The sequence below is a fragment of the Carcharodon carcharias genome, chromosome 5 (assembly GCF_017639515.1).
Source record: "Carcharodon carcharias isolate sCarCar2 chromosome 5, sCarCar2.pri, whole genome shotgun sequence".
Classification (NCBI taxonomy): domain Eukaryota; kingdom Metazoa; phylum Chordata; class Chondrichthyes; order Lamniformes; family Lamnidae; genus Carcharodon; species Carcharodon carcharias.
Window position 1 is genome coordinate 125,040,472 of NC_054471.1, and position 19,064 is coordinate 125,059,535.

Consider the following 19,064-nt stretch of genomic DNA (forward strand, 5'->3'; position numbering starts at 1 on the left):
CTCAGAATTTCCACTTATCCCATTGGGTTTGCTACGCGCATTAGCTGAAGCAGGATGTCGAGGCAATTAGTGGCACTGCTCCACAGGCACACTTTGCAGCATGAAACCCACAACTGTGCTAACTGTAGAATTTTAGCCCCACAAAATCTTTTAATGTTCTGTCTTAACAAGTGCAAATTTTACAATGTGTCCTATTGGCTCTGCCACTGCTATCTAGCTGCTGCCTTCATATCATGCATGAATTCCCCTACTCTCCTACAATATGTTGCTTAGATGACACAACAGAATTGCAAGCTTCAACCGGTATTCTCCTCAATTTTAATGGTACCACTTGCTGAAAGTCCAATTTCTTTGTTAGCAGATGCAAATAATGCAAGATCTTGTGTCCTGCATAGTCACAGCTTGCTGTGGTCTGAACAACCTGTTCTAGACATGGAGATCCCTAGGAAGGGAAGCAAGCCTAGCTGCTTTGAACCAGAAGAACATTGAGTAGGGCATCAGGATGAGGACCCCTCAGTGATGGTTGTGGAACACAATATATCAATGAAGCACCCTCGTCTTTTTAACACGGACCATTGTCACCACTGTCATAACTCCTTCTTATCTGACATCACACCAGACTTCATGAACATGCAATGCTTAACTATCTAATTGAATAACTCTATATTAAGTAAATAATTGCACCATTTCCTGCATGAATATAACCTCTATGAATAACAGAGCATAAGCATATACTTCCTTTAATACAATTAACTCAAAAGTGACTATAAGACAACCCATTCCTTCTTCACACTGGGCTTCACCTGGATATCAAAATTGCCCTATTTTCTCCTATTCCAGTGCTTCTCTTTGGTAATTGAGAGAGATTTTTTGATCGGCTTCCTTAAAAAGGAACACAGGAAAGGCAATCGCAGGAAGCTTTTTTTTTTGAGGGGAGGGCTCACCTGCGACCATCTATTCCCACATCTTCCACCATCCCTTCTCTAATGGGCACACAAATGCACCCATATCTAGACGTGCCTGCCAAAGTGTCTAAATGAGGTGCCATTGCCAGATTGCCCTACTCTTCTTACATTCAGCATAGTCAGAAGCAGAGCTTAGTGGAGTCCGCTTCACCATACATACATTGGCGCAGTGGGCCCAAGGAATTTTCATCCCACAGCTTTTTTACTGTCTTGTATAAGCTTAGCCTGTCTGCACAGGCCAGTGGTGCAGCCATCAGTGGCTTGCAAAGACCTTCCTCAACAGTGGACTAAGGTCCATCAACCAGAAAGGAAGTTGTGAACTGTATTGTTTCTCTCGTGCTATCACAAATCTGCCCTATAATATTAAATAGATGGATTCCACAGGACCAGCCGTATAGTACAAAACAGAAGCACCTTCTCTGAAGGTGGTCTGTCACACCCAAGCTACAGTGTAAAACAATCTATCAGAGTAAACACTAACAGGATAAAATAACAGGAGTTTCTTATTGCAGCTTAATAGAACAGAAGAAGGCATCCTAAAATGGAGCTGAAATGTTCACAGCCATGTAATAGTTAAAAACAACACTGACAATGACTGTAGGGAAGATTGGCTTTATAAAGATGTCTCATGATTCATGCCATACATCTATTAAAACAGCGTCTGCAGGATACAATTACATTTTTAATAAAGAAATCTTATTTTTGAATTGCGAAGCAGAAAAGAAGCCTGAGGCAACCTGCTTTATCGAGCTCACACGAGCATCTCATAAAAATACAGCTCCAATTACATTTGACTAAGACTCATCCAAGTGGCTGAAATGACCACATTTTTCAAGGGTGGAATGGAGGTTTCTTACTGCGATTCACACTGGTTGTCATCTGAACATGCAGAAACACTACGTTATCCAGGGGCTTCAATGAGATAGGGCTGCAAGGTGGGTTAGGAAGGCAGGGGAAGGGGAAGTGAGTAACTAAGTGCAAAATTCAATTATTTTGCAGAGAATGGCACAAGCCTTCAGTTACACATATCCAAAGCAAAAGATTACTAGGAACAATTGACATGCAGCTGAACTGCAGGTGTATTTATGACAGAAAATAGGAACTCACTGCGCTGAATTTTCCTGGTCCTGTGGAAACGGCTTTGGAGATAGGAGCGTGGGGTTGCTGGGAAAGCACTAAGAAATCCCGGCTGCAGGGCTCCCCGGTGCCATCTTGGCTCTAGTCAGCATTCTCGGAGCAGGCTGCCACAACAATCAGTAGCCTGTTCGATGGAGTTAGGCAGGGAATGAAGCCAATTAAGGCCCCAATCAAGGGCCATTTCCCCAAAGGCTGCAACTTTCCCAGTATTATGTCAAGAGTCCAGCAACAGGTCAGAGCTGGCTTTGCAGTGAGAGGTCTGAGCTGTGACTCAACTGGTGCTTACGTTTATTTGTCAGCACTCCATCCTCAATAGCAGGCACACCCTTTCAGCCACTTCGTGGAGACTGATGCCTCCACTAATGCTTGCCTTATTTCAAAACAGCCATATCCCTCCCATGATACTGCTGCCATTCCTACTGGGAGCTGGCATCGCACACACTGCAAGGGCAGCTAGGAGCCATCTCCATGCGCCACATTGTTTGGACTTCCCAATGCTGAAGCCCTGACACTGACCCTGATTGGACAGGCCTCCCAGATTCGGCTTCTTAATTGTCCACCTCCAGGAAGATTGCTCTTGCAAAATTGCGACGTGCTCTTCCTGGGTCCCAATCCAGAATTCATCCCGATGTCGGGATCAGCACACTAGCATCAAAATTCATCCCAGTGGTCGAGAAAAGTCCATTTCACGCAACACATTATTCTTTCTATAGGCCATATACAATGTGCTATATCATGAACTCCAGTCATCCCATTGAGTCTCCCAAGGAGAAGTCCTGCAAAACTTCTCTCTGCTTACTCAAAATGAAGTCAAACAGAATTCCAGAAAATCTGAATAAAAGTCAAATACCTGCAAATGCTGGAAAACTGCAACCAAGAAAGCCCAATTGCCTGTACCTTATCCCCAAAGTTTGACTTGACCACCTATGTATTTCCAGTAATTTTTGTTTTTTTCTGAGGTATCTGACTGTGTATCCTACATTACTTATCCACCAATAATTGTCTTCCTTGGCATTTCCCAGCATTTTACAATCTCTGTGTACTTAACCTTGCAACTTTCCATCCCAATCAAAAGAGGATTAAAACACTTCAGTTGAAAGGAAAATGCCCATAGACACTATTATGGAGAGAAATATTTCACAAATCTTAAGTATTTCTTAGGTTTGTTGATTTTAGACACGTCTGCAGATGGCACTCAACATTCAGGGCAAATAATTTGTATGCATCTACATTAATATTCTTCTCACCACAAGCATAAAATGTAAGTAAAGTCATAATTGAACAACTCTGCCTACATCACATGATGAAAACAGATAAGGGAGTCTATTTAGCACAACCTCAGGCTCTTCCTTCCCCATTAAAAATGCAGTATTCCACATGGTAACTGCACAACCCCTTTCCTGGTAAAGCCAAAAGGTGAAAAATAAACAGAAGCGCTGCTTTCATACCTCAAATTCTTTCACCTTTTCCATTGTAATTAACTGCCGTGATGTATGGGTTGTGAGAGACTGTTCACAGTTACTAATAAGTTTCAGGCAAGGATGCTGGGGGATAACATCTTCCGAGTAGCTGAGAGAAGAAAAAAGGAGAAAATTATGAAATAGTGGTGGAAGGAACAGCTGCTTCCTAAACAGAAATGTTTGAAGGCTCTGGTCAGAAATCATCTCATGCCCTTGTGCCTTAACCTTAACAGTCACTTATATTTGGACATGTTAGCTATGTTTAGGACTATTATGATAAATTTCCTTTGTAATTTTAATCCATCTTCTATCAGGAACACCCATGCCACAAGAGTGGAGTGATAAAAATGTAGGGGCGAAGGATCATAAACTCTCTCTGCTACATGGCTGCTATTTGCTTGACCATTTTTGTGAAAACACTAACGAAATATCCTTAAAAAAAAAATCAGACCAATACGATGATTTGTCTCACTTACTTTTTTAGCTAGGCTGGGGTGGCGTGGGTGAACAATCTGCAATGTTTCCATTCCTGACACTAACTTGTGACTCCTGCTGAAAAGCAGACGTCAGGTGCAAGCACGATCAAGCTCGCTGCAATCTCACATGCAGCCAATAGCCAACCAACATTCACGTTTGAAGAATGGTCACTTAAACAAAGTTACCAGAAGTGGTTGGTGTCTGTGAAACCCTACCTGGGCATAAGTCACTGCCTTCATGAGAGAAGTGGACTGTATTGGAGAAATATCCTACATGGGGCACTGGAGTCGTGTTGTAAGGAAATGTTCAATTGTTCTGTGTAAAAACATCAACTCTGTACTGCCATGGGGAATTTGTTGATATTAAAGGTGTAACAAATAAATACAAGGTTTTGTAGTTGAGAAGTTCTTAAGCCACCAAAAAATTTCGTAAGAATCACAAATCTTTGACCATTTTGAATTTTGTGTTCCTTTGAAGCATTTTTCATTTTTGGTAAAACACTAACCTAGATAGCCCAACTTAAAGAAAACACTTTCTCAATTTCCTTTCATTATGGAGATGTACCGTCAAATTTATTTTGCTTTATAGTTTTCTTTCAACTGTTTGGACTGCTGTCAGATTGAATCCTGCATTTCCACTGCAGCCAAGGGTAACGTAATGTGAAGTTAGTTGTATTTGTTTACCTTTCAGAGCTATCACATTATAGTAACATTGGTGGAATTAAACAGAACAGTAGTCAAATATTTATCACCACCATAATCATAAAATGTCAAAACCATTATATTGTGTGGTAGAAGTTGTAGGATTAGCTGCAAAAGAAATCCAGTGCAAAGATATGCTAATTGACACAAGCTGTGATATGTCACAAGCTCGAAAATCTTTCCTTAGGACCCCAAAGCATTTAAAAATAAAATAGTGGAAGTATTTAATAAATCACAAATATACTCAAAACCCATCAATCTGATATAAAAATTTGGCTGGATAAATATTCTTGGGGTGTAGGAGCTGGTCTGAAAAAGCCCATTTGAGTACCAGACAAGTCAGAAAGTCAATATCTGCTATGCTACCCTTCCAGCCACCCATCCCATATTAATTTGTCAGGTCCAGTGCCATGAGGTAAAGCAGTGTTCCGATTTGAAATGGGGGAAGAAAAAAGAAAAACCAACAATCAACAGGACAGTAATCTAGCTCACTCAACAAAGCGTCATACATTATCCTTTGGTGAGTTGCTTTGATTATATCTATTGAGAATTCTGCAAATTAACATGGCCTGTCATCCTTGATAAAGGAGAACAGCACAGAGCCATTACAGCAATGCGAAAAGGAATAAAAGAAAAGACTAGATAAGATCCTCTGCAAATCTGACTTATCTGTGTATGTCTATGTAGGGTAACTGCCATTAGGACACACACACTACAAACCCCAGTAACCAAGACAGAAAACGATCATGGAAACCTAATGGTTGACGAGACAAATTTCCTCAATGAAGCAGCTGATCAGCTATGACACATAAAATACACATGAATTGTGAATCTGCAGTACAGGTTGCCATACAAAGATGGCAATTTCCTCAATGTACTATCTGGAGTAAAATCATAAATACAATATTTGTAAAGCAGTTTATGATTTCAGTACATATAGTGCACAGAGGACATTTTCCCTCTCTAGATCTTTGTCATGAACACATCAGTTCCCGTGGCTGTGAAACTGAATCTTCCTCGCCTGCATCAGCCTAAATAGACAGCACTGGAAGATCTGTAGCAGTTAATCTAATACAGGCTATGAAAATATTTTCATAAGTTTATAAGGATTGCAGTTATACAATTCAATCTAGTATTTTCTGATTTGACTGAATTCTTGGTTTGTAGCATCCCCTGCTGGAACTATTTACCAAGTTTACATTTTTTCCAGAGATGAACTAAAAGGTTTAATGCAATTATTGCCCTTGGTATTATTAGAAGCCTCCGTCAACAAATGAAAGCAAATCTGGAAATCCATACACCTAGCTCAATAAAATTCTGATGTACTAATCTGATTATGTAACATTTTAAAAAATGAAAATAAAACCCAAAATGGGATTCACCTTCAATGGAGTGCAGGCTAAGAGAAACCTAAGGTGCAAATACAGAAATTGCTATAGACAAGATTAACAATCAAAAAACCATTAAAGGGTAAATGATTTCCTGGATTTTATACGTAGGAACACTGAATACAAAAACAAGGAGGTGGCAGTGAATTGATGTACAGCATTATTTCAGATACAGTCACAATGTTGCATGTAATGTTTTGGGCACCCCATTGCAAAAGAATATTAGAACCCTGGACAAAAGTACAACATTGGTTTGCTAGTCGATAACTAGAATGAGAGGATATATATATATATAGTGAAACATCTGCAAAATGTTAAAGTTTTATTCACAAGAGCAGAGAAGATTAACACATGGGGGAAAATAACTGAAGTAAAGAAAGGAAGGATACGGAGAGGATAAATAGGCAAAGATTACTTCCAATGCCAATGAATCAGTAACAAGGGGACATAAATTTAGGGTTAGTGCTTTCAAAGCTAGGGCTTTCCCAGTCTTTCATTACCTGAAGCACTACCTCTGTAAAAGTAGTAGCAACAGACATTTGGCAGCTGGGGTAAGATAAAAACAACAGAGTTTGGCAGGAACATATGACTCAATGGGATCTATTTTGACCTTTAGGAACCAACTGGCAGAGCGTGCTAAACAGGCTCCCTGGATCGAGGCCTCAAAATCAGACTGTGATGGCTAGCAGCAATTGCAGTGAAGTGCAGCTGGGCCTCTTCAGTTCCATCACCTCACCTGCACAGAACCACGCAGGCTCTGACCAGTTCAGATCTTAAATGGTAATCTGGGTCCTAGTTACATGAAAGAACCCACAATCTCCATACTAAAAGGGGCCACAATCTCCATACTAAAAGGGGCCTATCACTGAAACAGCACTAGATCACTTTCAAAATGCAGCTGGCCACATATGTGTTCTTAAAGGGGGCCATAAGATCATGAATGTCATCGTGAGTCATTACAGTTAGCACTAGGTGAATGCACTCTAAATCAGCCCCAATTTATTTTGACTCTGTTCAAGCGTGCGCTCAAATGCTGCTTCCTGTTAACGTGCCACTGAATTATATGAAAACTATAGTTCTAGATGACACTACCGCAGAAGGATTCCATTGCAAAAATTAAAAAGACAATGATAGAACAGCTAATTTGGTTCCGCTATTTAAGAAGGGTTGTTGAGATAAGCTAGGGAACTACAGACCAGTGAGTCTCACGTCATTGGTAGGGAAACTATTGAAGAAAATTCTGAAGGACAGGATCTATCTCCACTTGGAGGGGCAAGGTTTGATCAGGGGTAGTCAGCATGGCTTTGTCAGAGGGAGGTCATGCCTAACAAATTTGATTGAATTTTTTGAGGAGGTGACCAGGTGTGTGGATGAGGGTAGTGTAGTTGATGTAGAAACATAGAAACTAGGAGCAGGAGTAGGCCATTCGGCCCTTCGAGCCTGCTCCGCCATTCATTATGATCATGGCTGATCATCCAACTCAATAGCCTGCTCCCGCTTTCCCCCCATACCCTTTGATCCCTTTCACCCCAAGAGCTATATCTTACTCCTTCTTGAAAACATACAATGTTCTGGGCTCAACTACTTTCTGTGGTAATGAATTCCGCAGACTCACCACTCTCTGGGTGAAGAAATTTCTCCTCATCTCAGTTCTAAATGGTCTACCCCATATCTTCAGACTGTGACCCCTGGTTCTGGACTGCTCCACCATCGGGAATATCCTTCCTGCATCTACCCTGTTTAGTCCGGTTAGAATTTTACAGGTTTCTATGAGATCCCCCCTCATTCTTCTGAACTCCAGCGAATATAATCCTAATCGACTCAATCTCTCCTCATATGTCAGTCCTGCCATCCCAGGAATCAGTCGGGTAAACCTTCACTGCACTCCCTCTACAGCAAGTACATCCTTCCTCAGATAAAGAGACCAAAACTGCATACAATATTCCAGGTGTGGTCTTACCAAGGCCCTGTACAATTGCAGCAAGACATCCATGTTACTGTACTTGAATCTTCTGGCTATGAAGGCCAACATACCATTTGCCTTCTTTACCCCTGCTGCACCTGCATGCTTACCTTCAGCAACTGGTGTACAAGGACACCCAGGTCTCGTTGCATATTCCCCTCTCTCAATTTATAGCCATTCAGATAATAATCTGCCTTCCTGTTTTTGCTACCAAAATGGATAACCTCACATTTATCCACATTATACTGCATCTGCCAAGCATTTGCCCACTCACTCAGCTTGTCCAAATCACACTGAAGCATCTCTGCATCCTGCTCACAGCTCACCCTTCCACGCAGCTTTGTGTCATCCGCAAATTTGGAGATATTACATTTAATTCCCTCATCTAAATCATCTAAATGTAGTTTATATGGATTTCAGCAAAGCCTTTGACAAGGTCCCACATGGGAGACTTAAAAAGGTGGCAAATGTACATGGGATACAGGGTAATTTGGTAAGGTGGATGCAAAATTGGCTTAGTTGTAGGAGACAGAGGGTGATGACAGAAGGCTGCTTTAGTGACTGGAAGCCCGTGTCCAGTGGCATACCACAGGGATCTGTGCTGGGTCCCCTATTATTTGTCATTTATATAAACGACATAGATGACTATGTGGGGGGGAGGGTTAGTAAGTTTGCGGATGACACAAAGATTGGCCGGGTGGTTAACAGTGAGGTTGAGTGTCTTGGGCTGCAGGAAGATATAGATGGGATAGTCAAATAGGCAGATAAGTGGCAGGTGGAACTTAACCCTGAAAAGTGTGACGTGATACACTTTGGAAGGAGTAATTTGACAAGGAAGTATTCAATGAATGCATGACATGAGGAAGTTCTGAGGAACAAAGGGACCTTGGCATGTGTGTCCATAGATCTCTGAAGGTGGAGGGGCATGTTAGTGGGGTGGTGAAAAAGGCATTTGCGACACTTGCCTTTATCAATCGAGGCTTAGATTACAAAAGTAGGGAGGTCATGTTGGAGTTGTATAGAACCTTGGTGAGGCCACAGCTGGAGTACTGTGTGCAGTTCTGGTCACCATATTATAGGAAGGATGTGATTGCACTGGAGGGGGTGCAGAGGAGGTTCACCAGGATGTTGCCTGGGATGAAACATTTAAGTTATGAAAAGAGGTTGGATAGATTTTGTTTGTTTTCGTTGGGGCAGAGAAGACTGAGGGGTGACCTGATCAAGGTGTACAAAGTTATGAAAGGCAAGGACAGGGTGGATAGGGAGCAGCTGTTCCCCTTAGCTGAAGGGTCAGTCATGAGGGGACACAAGTTCAAGGTGAGGAGCAGGAGGTTTAGGGGGGATGTGAGGAAAAACATTTTTACCCAGAGGGTGGTGACAGTCTGGAATGCGCTGCCTGGGAGGGTGGTGGATGCGGGTTGCCTCACATCCTTTAAAAAGTACCTGGATGAGCACTTGGCGCGTCATAACATTCAAGCCTATGGACCGAGTGCTGGTAAATGGGATTAGGTAGGTAGGTCAATGTTTCTCATGTGTCGGTGCAAACTCGATGGGCTGAAGAGCCTCTTCTGCACTGTGTGATTCTGTGATTATTCATTATTAGCCTCTGCAGATACAGCAAATATGAGATGAAAAAAGTTCATTTTAAACCATGAAATATACATAAATCTTGATCTATGCATATGACTTTTTTTTTTACATGCGGCTGAAGTGAAATGCTGTGAAAATATTTGTGTGTTACTCAAGATTTCCTTTTGCATTTGTGGGCTACAAACCTTTAAATGTTGTGTGATGCTTTGGCTACATTGCTTCAACCAGATAGTTTTTGATAATAGTTCTTCATGCTGTAGCGCTGTGCCATATCACTCACAGGTACATTATGACCTGAAGTCTATTAGTTACAGTTTCCTTGCAAACTATTATTCCTAAAAAAGATGAACAATCATTTTTATACACCATTTCTAAAATGATAATCAGCAACATCTCAGTAATACTTTGGGATTTAAGTCTAATGGTAAGAAAGACTGATGGAAAGTATACGCCAATTCTAAAATGTATAACTTCAGAAAGTAGTCTCAAACCCATCTGGTCTTACAAAACAAAAAATTATTTTTTTTTTTGAAAGCCAAGTGTAATAAAAAGGATATATCTCAGGGCCATCACTTGATACGATAAATATCACCACTTGTGAGGTAAACTCTTAAATATCTCCAGTCAGCAGTTATCCATTTAACTGCACTGGTAGAGATATTTCTCATGTTACATGGCTGGCTCCAAAGGATCCCCCATTTGTAACATTTGATCAAATGAAACATACTGTCTCTGAGCAGTAATGAAAAGGTTCAAAAGTAATTTACTGAAAGTTTGATTTCATGTAACATTTCACTCTATAACTGAAAGCATATCCTCTCTTTAGTATACTTGATGCTGCTTTATTTCCAAATTCAAAATTTTTATTCATGAGCTTTTGAAATGCAAAAAAATGAAAGTACTTTGCACATTGCACTGTGTGGAACAAAAACATATGAACCTGATAAGATCTAGAAGGTATGAGCAATGTTGCAAACATCACAGTAATACTGGACTGTTAATTTTACTTGTGAAAGCTTCCTGTTAATATGTTTCTTGTTGGAGTATTATGAACATATCAGAAGCAGGTGGGAGACCACTGCCGTGAACAGTTCCACTTGGAAAAAACCAACTGAACATTGAATAGCATCTAATTAGTCTAAGCATGAGCAGCACACTGTAAATAAGTATGAGGAAATTCTGTTGTGCTTCAAATCCATGTAAAGTGATACCTAATGGGGCCTTTCAAACTTTAATTCTGGCATTTTTAAACTGCATAACAAAGTGCATATAGTATCACAGCAGCAATAATCAACACCAAAATTTGAATAAATTACCTTTCTAAATATACATTTCCACAGTATACAGTTTAGAGTTTGCTACGAACTGGTAAAGTACATAGATTCAGACAACTGAGAGAGCAAAGCTCAAGCTAACATCACCTGAACCCACAAAGCATTTTGCATAATTGAAACAATCTCCAGTCTTTGAGGTATACAGCCACGGTATGATTTTCCTTTTTTAAAGAATGGCGTTTTATGTCAATGCAGAGGATGATGTGGAGGAACAGAAGTGTTATTGTATTTTATGATTTCAACAAGACTATTAGGTTTCCCTTGACTGCATCTATGAGGAAATATCATTCCTTCTATATGCTATGAAATACTGACATTTCAATTGTACAGTCACTTGGGCCAGTGTAGTAGCTTTCCTCCTCCTCCCAACCATTAGCTTCACTGAATGAGCATAAACACTGTGTTATTTGACTATTGTATTGTTTCCCTGTTGACTTCATTCCTCTTCCTGGCAACTGTCTGAAATTAAGCTAATCTGTTCACCACCTTGGCGAAGAGTTTCGTAGTACAGAACTTGGCTATTGCAGAGGAAAGATATTTTGTCGAAGCTTTTCGTGCTGCACTCATCAGGACAATCACAAGAATACCAATGTCAGAGGAAGCAACAACTTTATACTGCATGAGAAGAGAGTTCTGATTGGTTGGTAAGTGGACACTGTTTGCAACAGGCAAGGTACAGACCGTATACCACCAGCCCATGCTTGCAAAACTCAAAACACAGTGTCCAACATTAGATGTGATTCCACAATTAGATAACATTTGCTAAGTAATCCCCAGCATGCTCAAAGTTACACTGGCAACCAATTTAAGATAGTCAGTCGGGCTCATTTGCATGTACTGGAAGGTACACACATTAATACATAGGGGCCTGTTATTTGCAGACAGAAAGAACATGTACGCACATTGCATCTGTCTCAGCTAAATAAATAAGTGATAGCCATTCGCTGGTTCATTCCTCAGGGCAATATCTTGACCAATCAGAGTCAAGCTACCTGATTTAAAATTTCAAACAATGCTTGGCAGTTAACTCTCAGTCACCATTTTCCACAGCAACATCTCTACCAATCAGTGTCCACTTGCCAACCAATCAGCACTCTCTTCTCATACAGTATAAAGTTGTTGCTTACCCTGAAATTGGTATTCTTGTGATTGTCCTGATGAGTGCAAGATGAAAAGCTTCAACAAAATGTATTTTTTCAGCAATACTCTTGGAGAATACTAGATCTATTCTTTCTGTTCCATATATCCCTTCAAAAAGAGCAAGTGGGACTCTAAAAAGCCCAATACAAAGTAATCCCAAGGAAGTGTCCTTTATACCTTCATACTTTATTTCATGATGGTAGAATAATAGTGCTAAAATACGCAAATAACATTTCAATGACAGACAAATATATGAACACCACCAGATTTATTATTACAGGCTATTGGAAAGTTCAGAAGTAAAACAGTATATTTTCAAAAAGTATAAAAATAAATAAATGCTTACTCAAGTTTATATACAGGTAGCCAGTAAACCAGACGACCATTCATGACCAGGTTTTCTGCAGCAAGGTTCAGCAGGTCGATGAAAATGTCACTCAAGTGATAACTCATGGAGACTGGGACATGACTTTCGATGCTGAAAGGTAATAAGAACAAATCTGATCATTCTTCAGATGACAGAAATTTTATTTTCTACGAAGAGTCTATATTATTAATTGGTCTGTTGTTATTTAGTTCTTGAATGCCTCAATTTCTTCCCTCTAGCTTTTAAAGTAGGCACATGGAACCAAGTTTAAATTTTCAAATGTCAGATAGGAAAAATACAAATTTTTCACCTTAATTCCCTAGTTTAAAAAAAATTGACAGAACTGATGGCTTTGAAGTGCACAACCCCAAAAAATATTATTTTCTTTGCGGTGCAGAAAAATAGAAGACAACAAGGGGCAACTACGAAAATTATCCTTTAATGCTTCATAAGCTCTGTTAAATACTTAACCAGTTTAAATGTCAAGGGTGAAAGAAAGCAGTCTTAGTGAAAATGTAGGGGAGGAAGAAAAGCACAGGGTCTTTTGATACATGCTTGATACTAAGGTTCCATATATCAGAGGTTAACCCGAGGTGACAGCCTGGGAGGTTGATAGAGTTGAAGTTGGAGGCACATAGGTGAAGCGGGTGGCTTCAGTTTTACTGATATCGAGCTGGAGAAGATTTGGACAACATTGCTGTACAGCCACTGCCTGGTGTAATGCCTGTTGTGAATCATGTGTCACCTAAATCCTCCGCACTTTTCTGAGACCCGCTCTTCTCTTCTGTTCCATTGCAATATACCTTAGAATGGCCACTTCACCCATTCTTACTGACAAAAGCTGCTCTTCACTGTTCATATTTATTTTAAATTAGACTGGTGACATTTAAAAATCTTTTCCCTTCATTAGATTCACAGCAGGTCCAACCTGTGGTAAAATACTCACTTTTTGATTTAACTGTACAGATGTAGTATGCTGCCCAAGTTCACCTTTAGGTAACCTTAACAACCAAAAAATAACATATGTAGGATCCACTTTCAAAGGGGTTAGAATCTTTAAATCACTGCTAAATAGAGGCCTGTAGTCCATTAGCGATTCTATCTACATTCAACCACTTTTTAATGACATCTATTTTCTCCAAAACTTAGTGAAGACATGACTGTTTTAGTAAACAAAATTAATGCTTAGCCTGTTAAATAAACAATTATTCACTTATATGATCACAGCACAATAATGTTATTAATAATATTTAACATGTTAACATTGACCATTAGCCTTAAAAGAGTAAGTGATTGGAAGAGAACTGTAGAGTCCAGATAATATCAGGTTAGCAACTTGAGCATGTTACAAAGTAATTTAAAATCTGAGATTTTTTAAATTATAGACATGTTTTACTTGTTTACAACTATTTTGGAGCTATATCCATTAAAGTTTTAACAGAGTTCACATCTTCAGTTACAGCCATAAGACCATAAGACAAAGGAGCAGAAATTAGGCGATTCGGCCCATCGAGTCTGCTCCGCCATTCAGTCATGGCTGATAAGTTTCTCAACCCCATTCTCCCGCCTTCTTCCCATAACCTTTGATTCCCATACCAATCAAGAACCTATCTATCTCGGTCTTAAATACACTCAATGACCTGGCCTCCACAGTCTTCGGTGGCAATGAATTCCATAGATTCACCACTCTTTGGCTAAAGAAGTTTCTCCTCATCTCTGTTCTAAAAGGTCTTCCCTTTACTCTGAGGCTGTGCCCTCGGGTCCTAGTCTCTCCTACTAATGGAAACATCTTCCCCACGTCCACTCTATCCAGGCCTTTCAGTATTCTGTAAGTTTCAATCAGATCTCCCCTCATCCTTCTAAACTCCATTGAGTATAGACCCAGAATCCTCAAACGTTCCTCATATGTTAAGCTTTTCATTCCTGGGATCATTCTCGTGAACCTCCTCTGGACCCTCTCCAGGGCCAATACGTCCTTCCTGAGATACGGGGCCCAAAATTGCTCACAATATTCTAAATGTGGTATGACCAGAGCCTTATAAAGCCTCAGCAACACATCCCTGCTTTTATATTCTAGTCCTCTCGAAATAAATGTCAACATTGCATTTGCCTTCCTAACTACCGACTCAACCTGCAAGTTAACCTTAAGAAAATCCTGGACGAGGACTCCAAAGTCCCTGTGCACTCCAGATTTTTGAATTCTCTCCCCATTTAGAAAATAGTCTATGCCTCTATTCTTCCTACCAAAGTGCATGACCTCACACTTCCCCACGCTGTATTCCATCTGCCACTTCTTTGCCCATTCTCCTAACCTATCCAAATCCTTTTGCAGCCTCCCCGCCTCCTCACTACTACCTGTCCCTCCACCTATCTTTGTATCATCTGCAAACTTAGCCAGGATGCCCTCAGTTCCTTCATCTAGATCATTAATGTATAAAGTGAAAAGTTGTGGTCCCAACACTGACCCCTGCGGAACTCCACTAGTCACCAACCGCCATCCTGAGAAGGACTCCCTTATCCCCACTCTCTGCCTCCTGCCAGGCAGCCAATCTTCTATCCATGCTAGTACCTTGCCTCTAACACCATGGGCTCTTGCTGAGCAGCCTCCTGTGTGGCACCTTGTCAAAGGCCTTCTGGAAGTCCAAGTAGATAACATCCATTGGCTCTCCTTTGTCTATGTGGCCTCTGAACTTAATCATGTGACTCCCCATTGTGCAATATGAAGAATGAATATTTTATAACATTATATAAAGATAAGATACCCATGAACATATTAAAGCATTTGCAGCTTGTAAAGAGACATAGAATAATGACTTGTAGAACAATCTGAAAGGAAATTATGAATGCAATGAAATAAAAGAAACTCGAACAGGATGCTTAAATTAAGATCATCTGGCAATCATTTCCACTTTATTTTTGGGGGTGGGTTGAACTTATTGATCAAAGTGAGGAATGTTGGTCCTGAGGAATAGAAAATTAATGGTTTCTATTAGTAAGAGAGTCATTCACAAAATAAACACCAATGAGGAAGGTCATTCAGTGCCTCCTGGACAATTCACTCAGAAAGATCTTTCTCTTTCCCAATGAGGCATCTAATTGTTTCTTAATTCCAGAAATCTCACATCCACACTCTGTATTAATCACTCATCCTGTTTCCTCATGTTCACTGTTTAGGCTTGAAATTCACCTAGAAATTGTTTTTTGGATTAACCCATTCCATAAAAATTGACTGTTTTATGTACCTCAATCGTCCCTTGTTCTCCTCCTTTTGAGGCTGAAGAGTCCAAATTTCCCCAGTCTTTCTTCGTAACACTGACACTAGGGATCAGTCTCCTAGCTCTTTTTTGTATTGCCTCCAGCACCTGAATATCTCTTGTGTCACAGTGACTAAAATGTTGCACAGTATTGAAGCTTTGGTTTGACTAGCACGCTTCAGAGTTTCTAGTCTTTTGGTGATATTGTTCGGCATTCTATTTGCTTTACTGATGGCTGTTCTCCAGTAGTCAGACACTGATCATCAATTCTAAAGCCCCTAGATCACTTTCAAATACAGCTTTAGATATTTCAACAATATTTGAGGAGCACACTTATTGCACATTTCTTCAAAATAAAAGGAACAAAAAAAACTCTCTTACCGTCTCCCTGGACCTGGACTTATTTTTGTCCACTAGAAAGGATTTAAGGTTGCATTTAGCACAGAGACTATAATTCATGCTGTAACCAGATAAATGGTGCCACCTAGCTGTTGAGCTTGACATCTTGAAATATATTACTGCAAAGAAGGAAGCCAGCAAGATGCAACCTGAGATCAACAGTGGGAAGCCGCTCCATTTTCTTGTCCAGGCCTCATTTAACATCCATCCGGTCATATACAACAGGTATTCAAAGGCAGTTTGGTGGTTTTCGGCCTGTGAAGATCAGCAGCCTAGAAGCCATCCGTCAGGTAAGTTTCGAAGGTTTGTTGGGAAGAGAGGGTGATCCCAAGGTGGGAGCAATCCAAACTTCTTTTGTGGTGCCTGGAGCTGCACCCCTGCCCCTTCTGATTCCATAAGGATAAATTTTAAACTTTCTTTACAGAGCTTGTGTAATGGACAGCCTGCTCAGTAGGCAGTTGAAATTGCATCAGTATCCTTTCTACCTGATATGACCCCAATTCGCATATATTTATGAAGCACCCGCCCTTGTCAGATGAATGTACCAATTGTCCAAGAGAACAGCAATGATAAAATTGGACTAAAACGAGCAGTAAGAGTACTTATAGGATTTTAACTTCCTTCAGTTTCTGCCAGGCAGAGGAGATTCAAATAAAAACAGAAAATGCTGGAAAGACTCAGCAGGTTTGGCAGCATCTGCTGTATTTTGCTTTTATTTTAGAGGAAATTCAAATTCACATCAGTGTCTCTTTCATGATTCAGAATGCATTCAAGTTGCTGAGTATTTAAATATGAAGGGCTATCTGAGGAGAGAGCTTTCTGTACTCACCCAACTCCATCTTTCCCAATCTCTGTCTAGAAAAAATACAAATGGCAACATATACAAGTTACCTATCAAAAAAGAATCACCTGGCAGCAGTGCCAGAGACTCAGCTTTGAATCTCCTTCCCTTTTTAGCAACTTCATGCCTTAATTGACTAGATGCAACAACTAACGTGGAGCATTTTAATACACTGTCCTTTAAACCTGCCTATAAGATTGGCCCCAGAAAAACACACTACTGAATGCTGGTACATGCACAACCACTTCCAGGAGTCAGTTCACTCTAAATCAGCTCCCAGGCCATTCTTAAGTGTCTGCATTCAGTAGAGCAAAGGGAGCCATATGAAGACATAGATCAGCTGATGAAGGAAGAAAACAAACTGAGAAGTCTCCATGAGGCTGCTAGAACAATATTTTATGACAAGCACTTTTTCCACGTAAGGTAGTAATAGATTTGTAAAGTAATTTCAAAGCTTCAAATATTTTCAAAACTTCTGTCTATAATGTTTGTGAAAATGGCTGTTATTTTTAAAAATATTTTTGGGTATTCTGTAAAGAAGGCTGTGAGAGAGTGTGTATGTGTGCATGTGTAAGTAATTAAATTGGGGGAAGGTTAGTAAAGACAATTTGTCTGTGGGAGCGGAGAGATGAAAGGTAAAGGTGACAGATGCATGCATTTATAATGAGATACTATGGTGACGTTGAACATACAAGTTGGGTTTGGAATTTGCATTGCGTGAAGTAGGAACTTGATTTTTCAGCTGTTAAGTTTCAAAGGGAGTTTAGAAGTGACAAGGGACTTTTACAACTTACAAAGGTTTCATAGGTAAACAAGGGGTTATTAAATTTTCTTTGATCCGAAAATGGAGGCAATAGGAAAACTTGAAAGATTTTTATATTTTGGAAAAATTGAGTTCAAACAGGTGCTTAGAAAAATGAACTCTAAGATCAAAGGGAAAAAGGGTATTTAAGGAAAGGTATTTAGTTGAGTTGCGTTGGCTAGGTGGGGGAGATGTCGTGAGACCAGGTCTGTGCTGAGAAAATTTGTGAATTTGAAGCAGCCATCCAGTTTCAAGCCAAAGAAATCTTTGTGTTCAGAGAGCAGTCTGTTCCTGAACTTACTTCAGTGTTTATATTTCAACAGCAGAGTGGAAGAGAGAGAGATGTTGTGTGGTATACTTTATTAAAATAGCAGCAGGTTTTGCCTTAGGTAATATTACTGGATTTTTATGGTTAAAATCCATAAGGGAGCTGTTGCCAAGTAGTTTACTCGTGTGTTCTGACCAACTGGGTTTTTGGGGGAATGTTTTGTAAGACTGTTTTAACTGTAATTTCAATCTTGTGTGTTTAAGTTTTTTTTCTTCTTGTTAATAATTCTTTTAATTCTTTTAATTTTAGAATCCTAAAAGTGTTACTGGGATTCTAAGTTTCTGGGATCAGTGGTTTTCTCCTCGTTTTCAAAATACAAAAAAAAAGTTATGATCAGTAAGACAAGTTTCCTCTGGGAGCGATTAATATCAGCTGCAGCCGTAACATGTTGTTGTTATAAGTTACCTAAAAATGTTAAGATGTTAGTATTTGCTGTATCCAGAGGTATTTTAATTGTTTAAATCAAATTAATACTTACTATTCTTCCGTCGGTTTTAGAATTTCTTTCTGTGATCCTGTTTTCCTTGTGGATTCCCTTACACCATATGGAGCTAGAAAAAAAAATTTGCCAATTTGAAAAATAGCCTTGACAAAAATTATCTTTAAATTAAGAATCCCAACAATTGAGGTGACTAGCATTGTTTTCTTTTATACTCAATTCTTCACTCATTTTGACATCATTGAATTTAACTATGGAGTGGTTTCTGGGCACAGGTGAATGTTTTTACAAACTGAAACACAACATAAATGCACTTTAAACTGCAGCTCAGTCAGTGTGAAGAGATGTTACAAGCTGTTACGGGAGAAAACCATGTTCTAGGAAACACTCCAACTTTATAAAAAGATTGTGTTTTGTTTTTATCCAAATGATATGATAAATCATTCATCAAGCAGACCAATCTCTTTGCAAAGACAAAC

At 39.8% G+C, this 19,064-nt stretch overlaps 1 protein-coding gene across 3 annotated transcripts in view; it reads right to left on the reverse strand.

The window, feature by feature from the left end:
* Positions 1-19,064, reverse strand: part of trmt11 (tRNA methyltransferase 11 homolog) — a 70,234-nt gene that overhangs the window by 27,451 nt on the left and 23,719 nt on the right. For 2 of the 3 annotated variants that reach the window (XM_041188087.1, XM_041188089.1), the window contains 3 exons: positions 18,625-18,697; positions 12,502-12,633; positions 3,551-3,671 (listed from right to left, as the gene is read on the reverse strand). In XM_041188087.1, the coding sequence (XP_041044021.1) occupies positions 3,551-3,671; positions 12,502-12,633; positions 18,625-18,697 (326 nt within the window). Of the gene's footprint in view, positions 1-3,550; positions 3,672-9,877; positions 10,017-12,501; positions 12,634-18,624; positions 18,698-19,064 lie in introns of those variants that run through there. The other variant, XM_041188088.1, reaches the window with a different exon arrangement.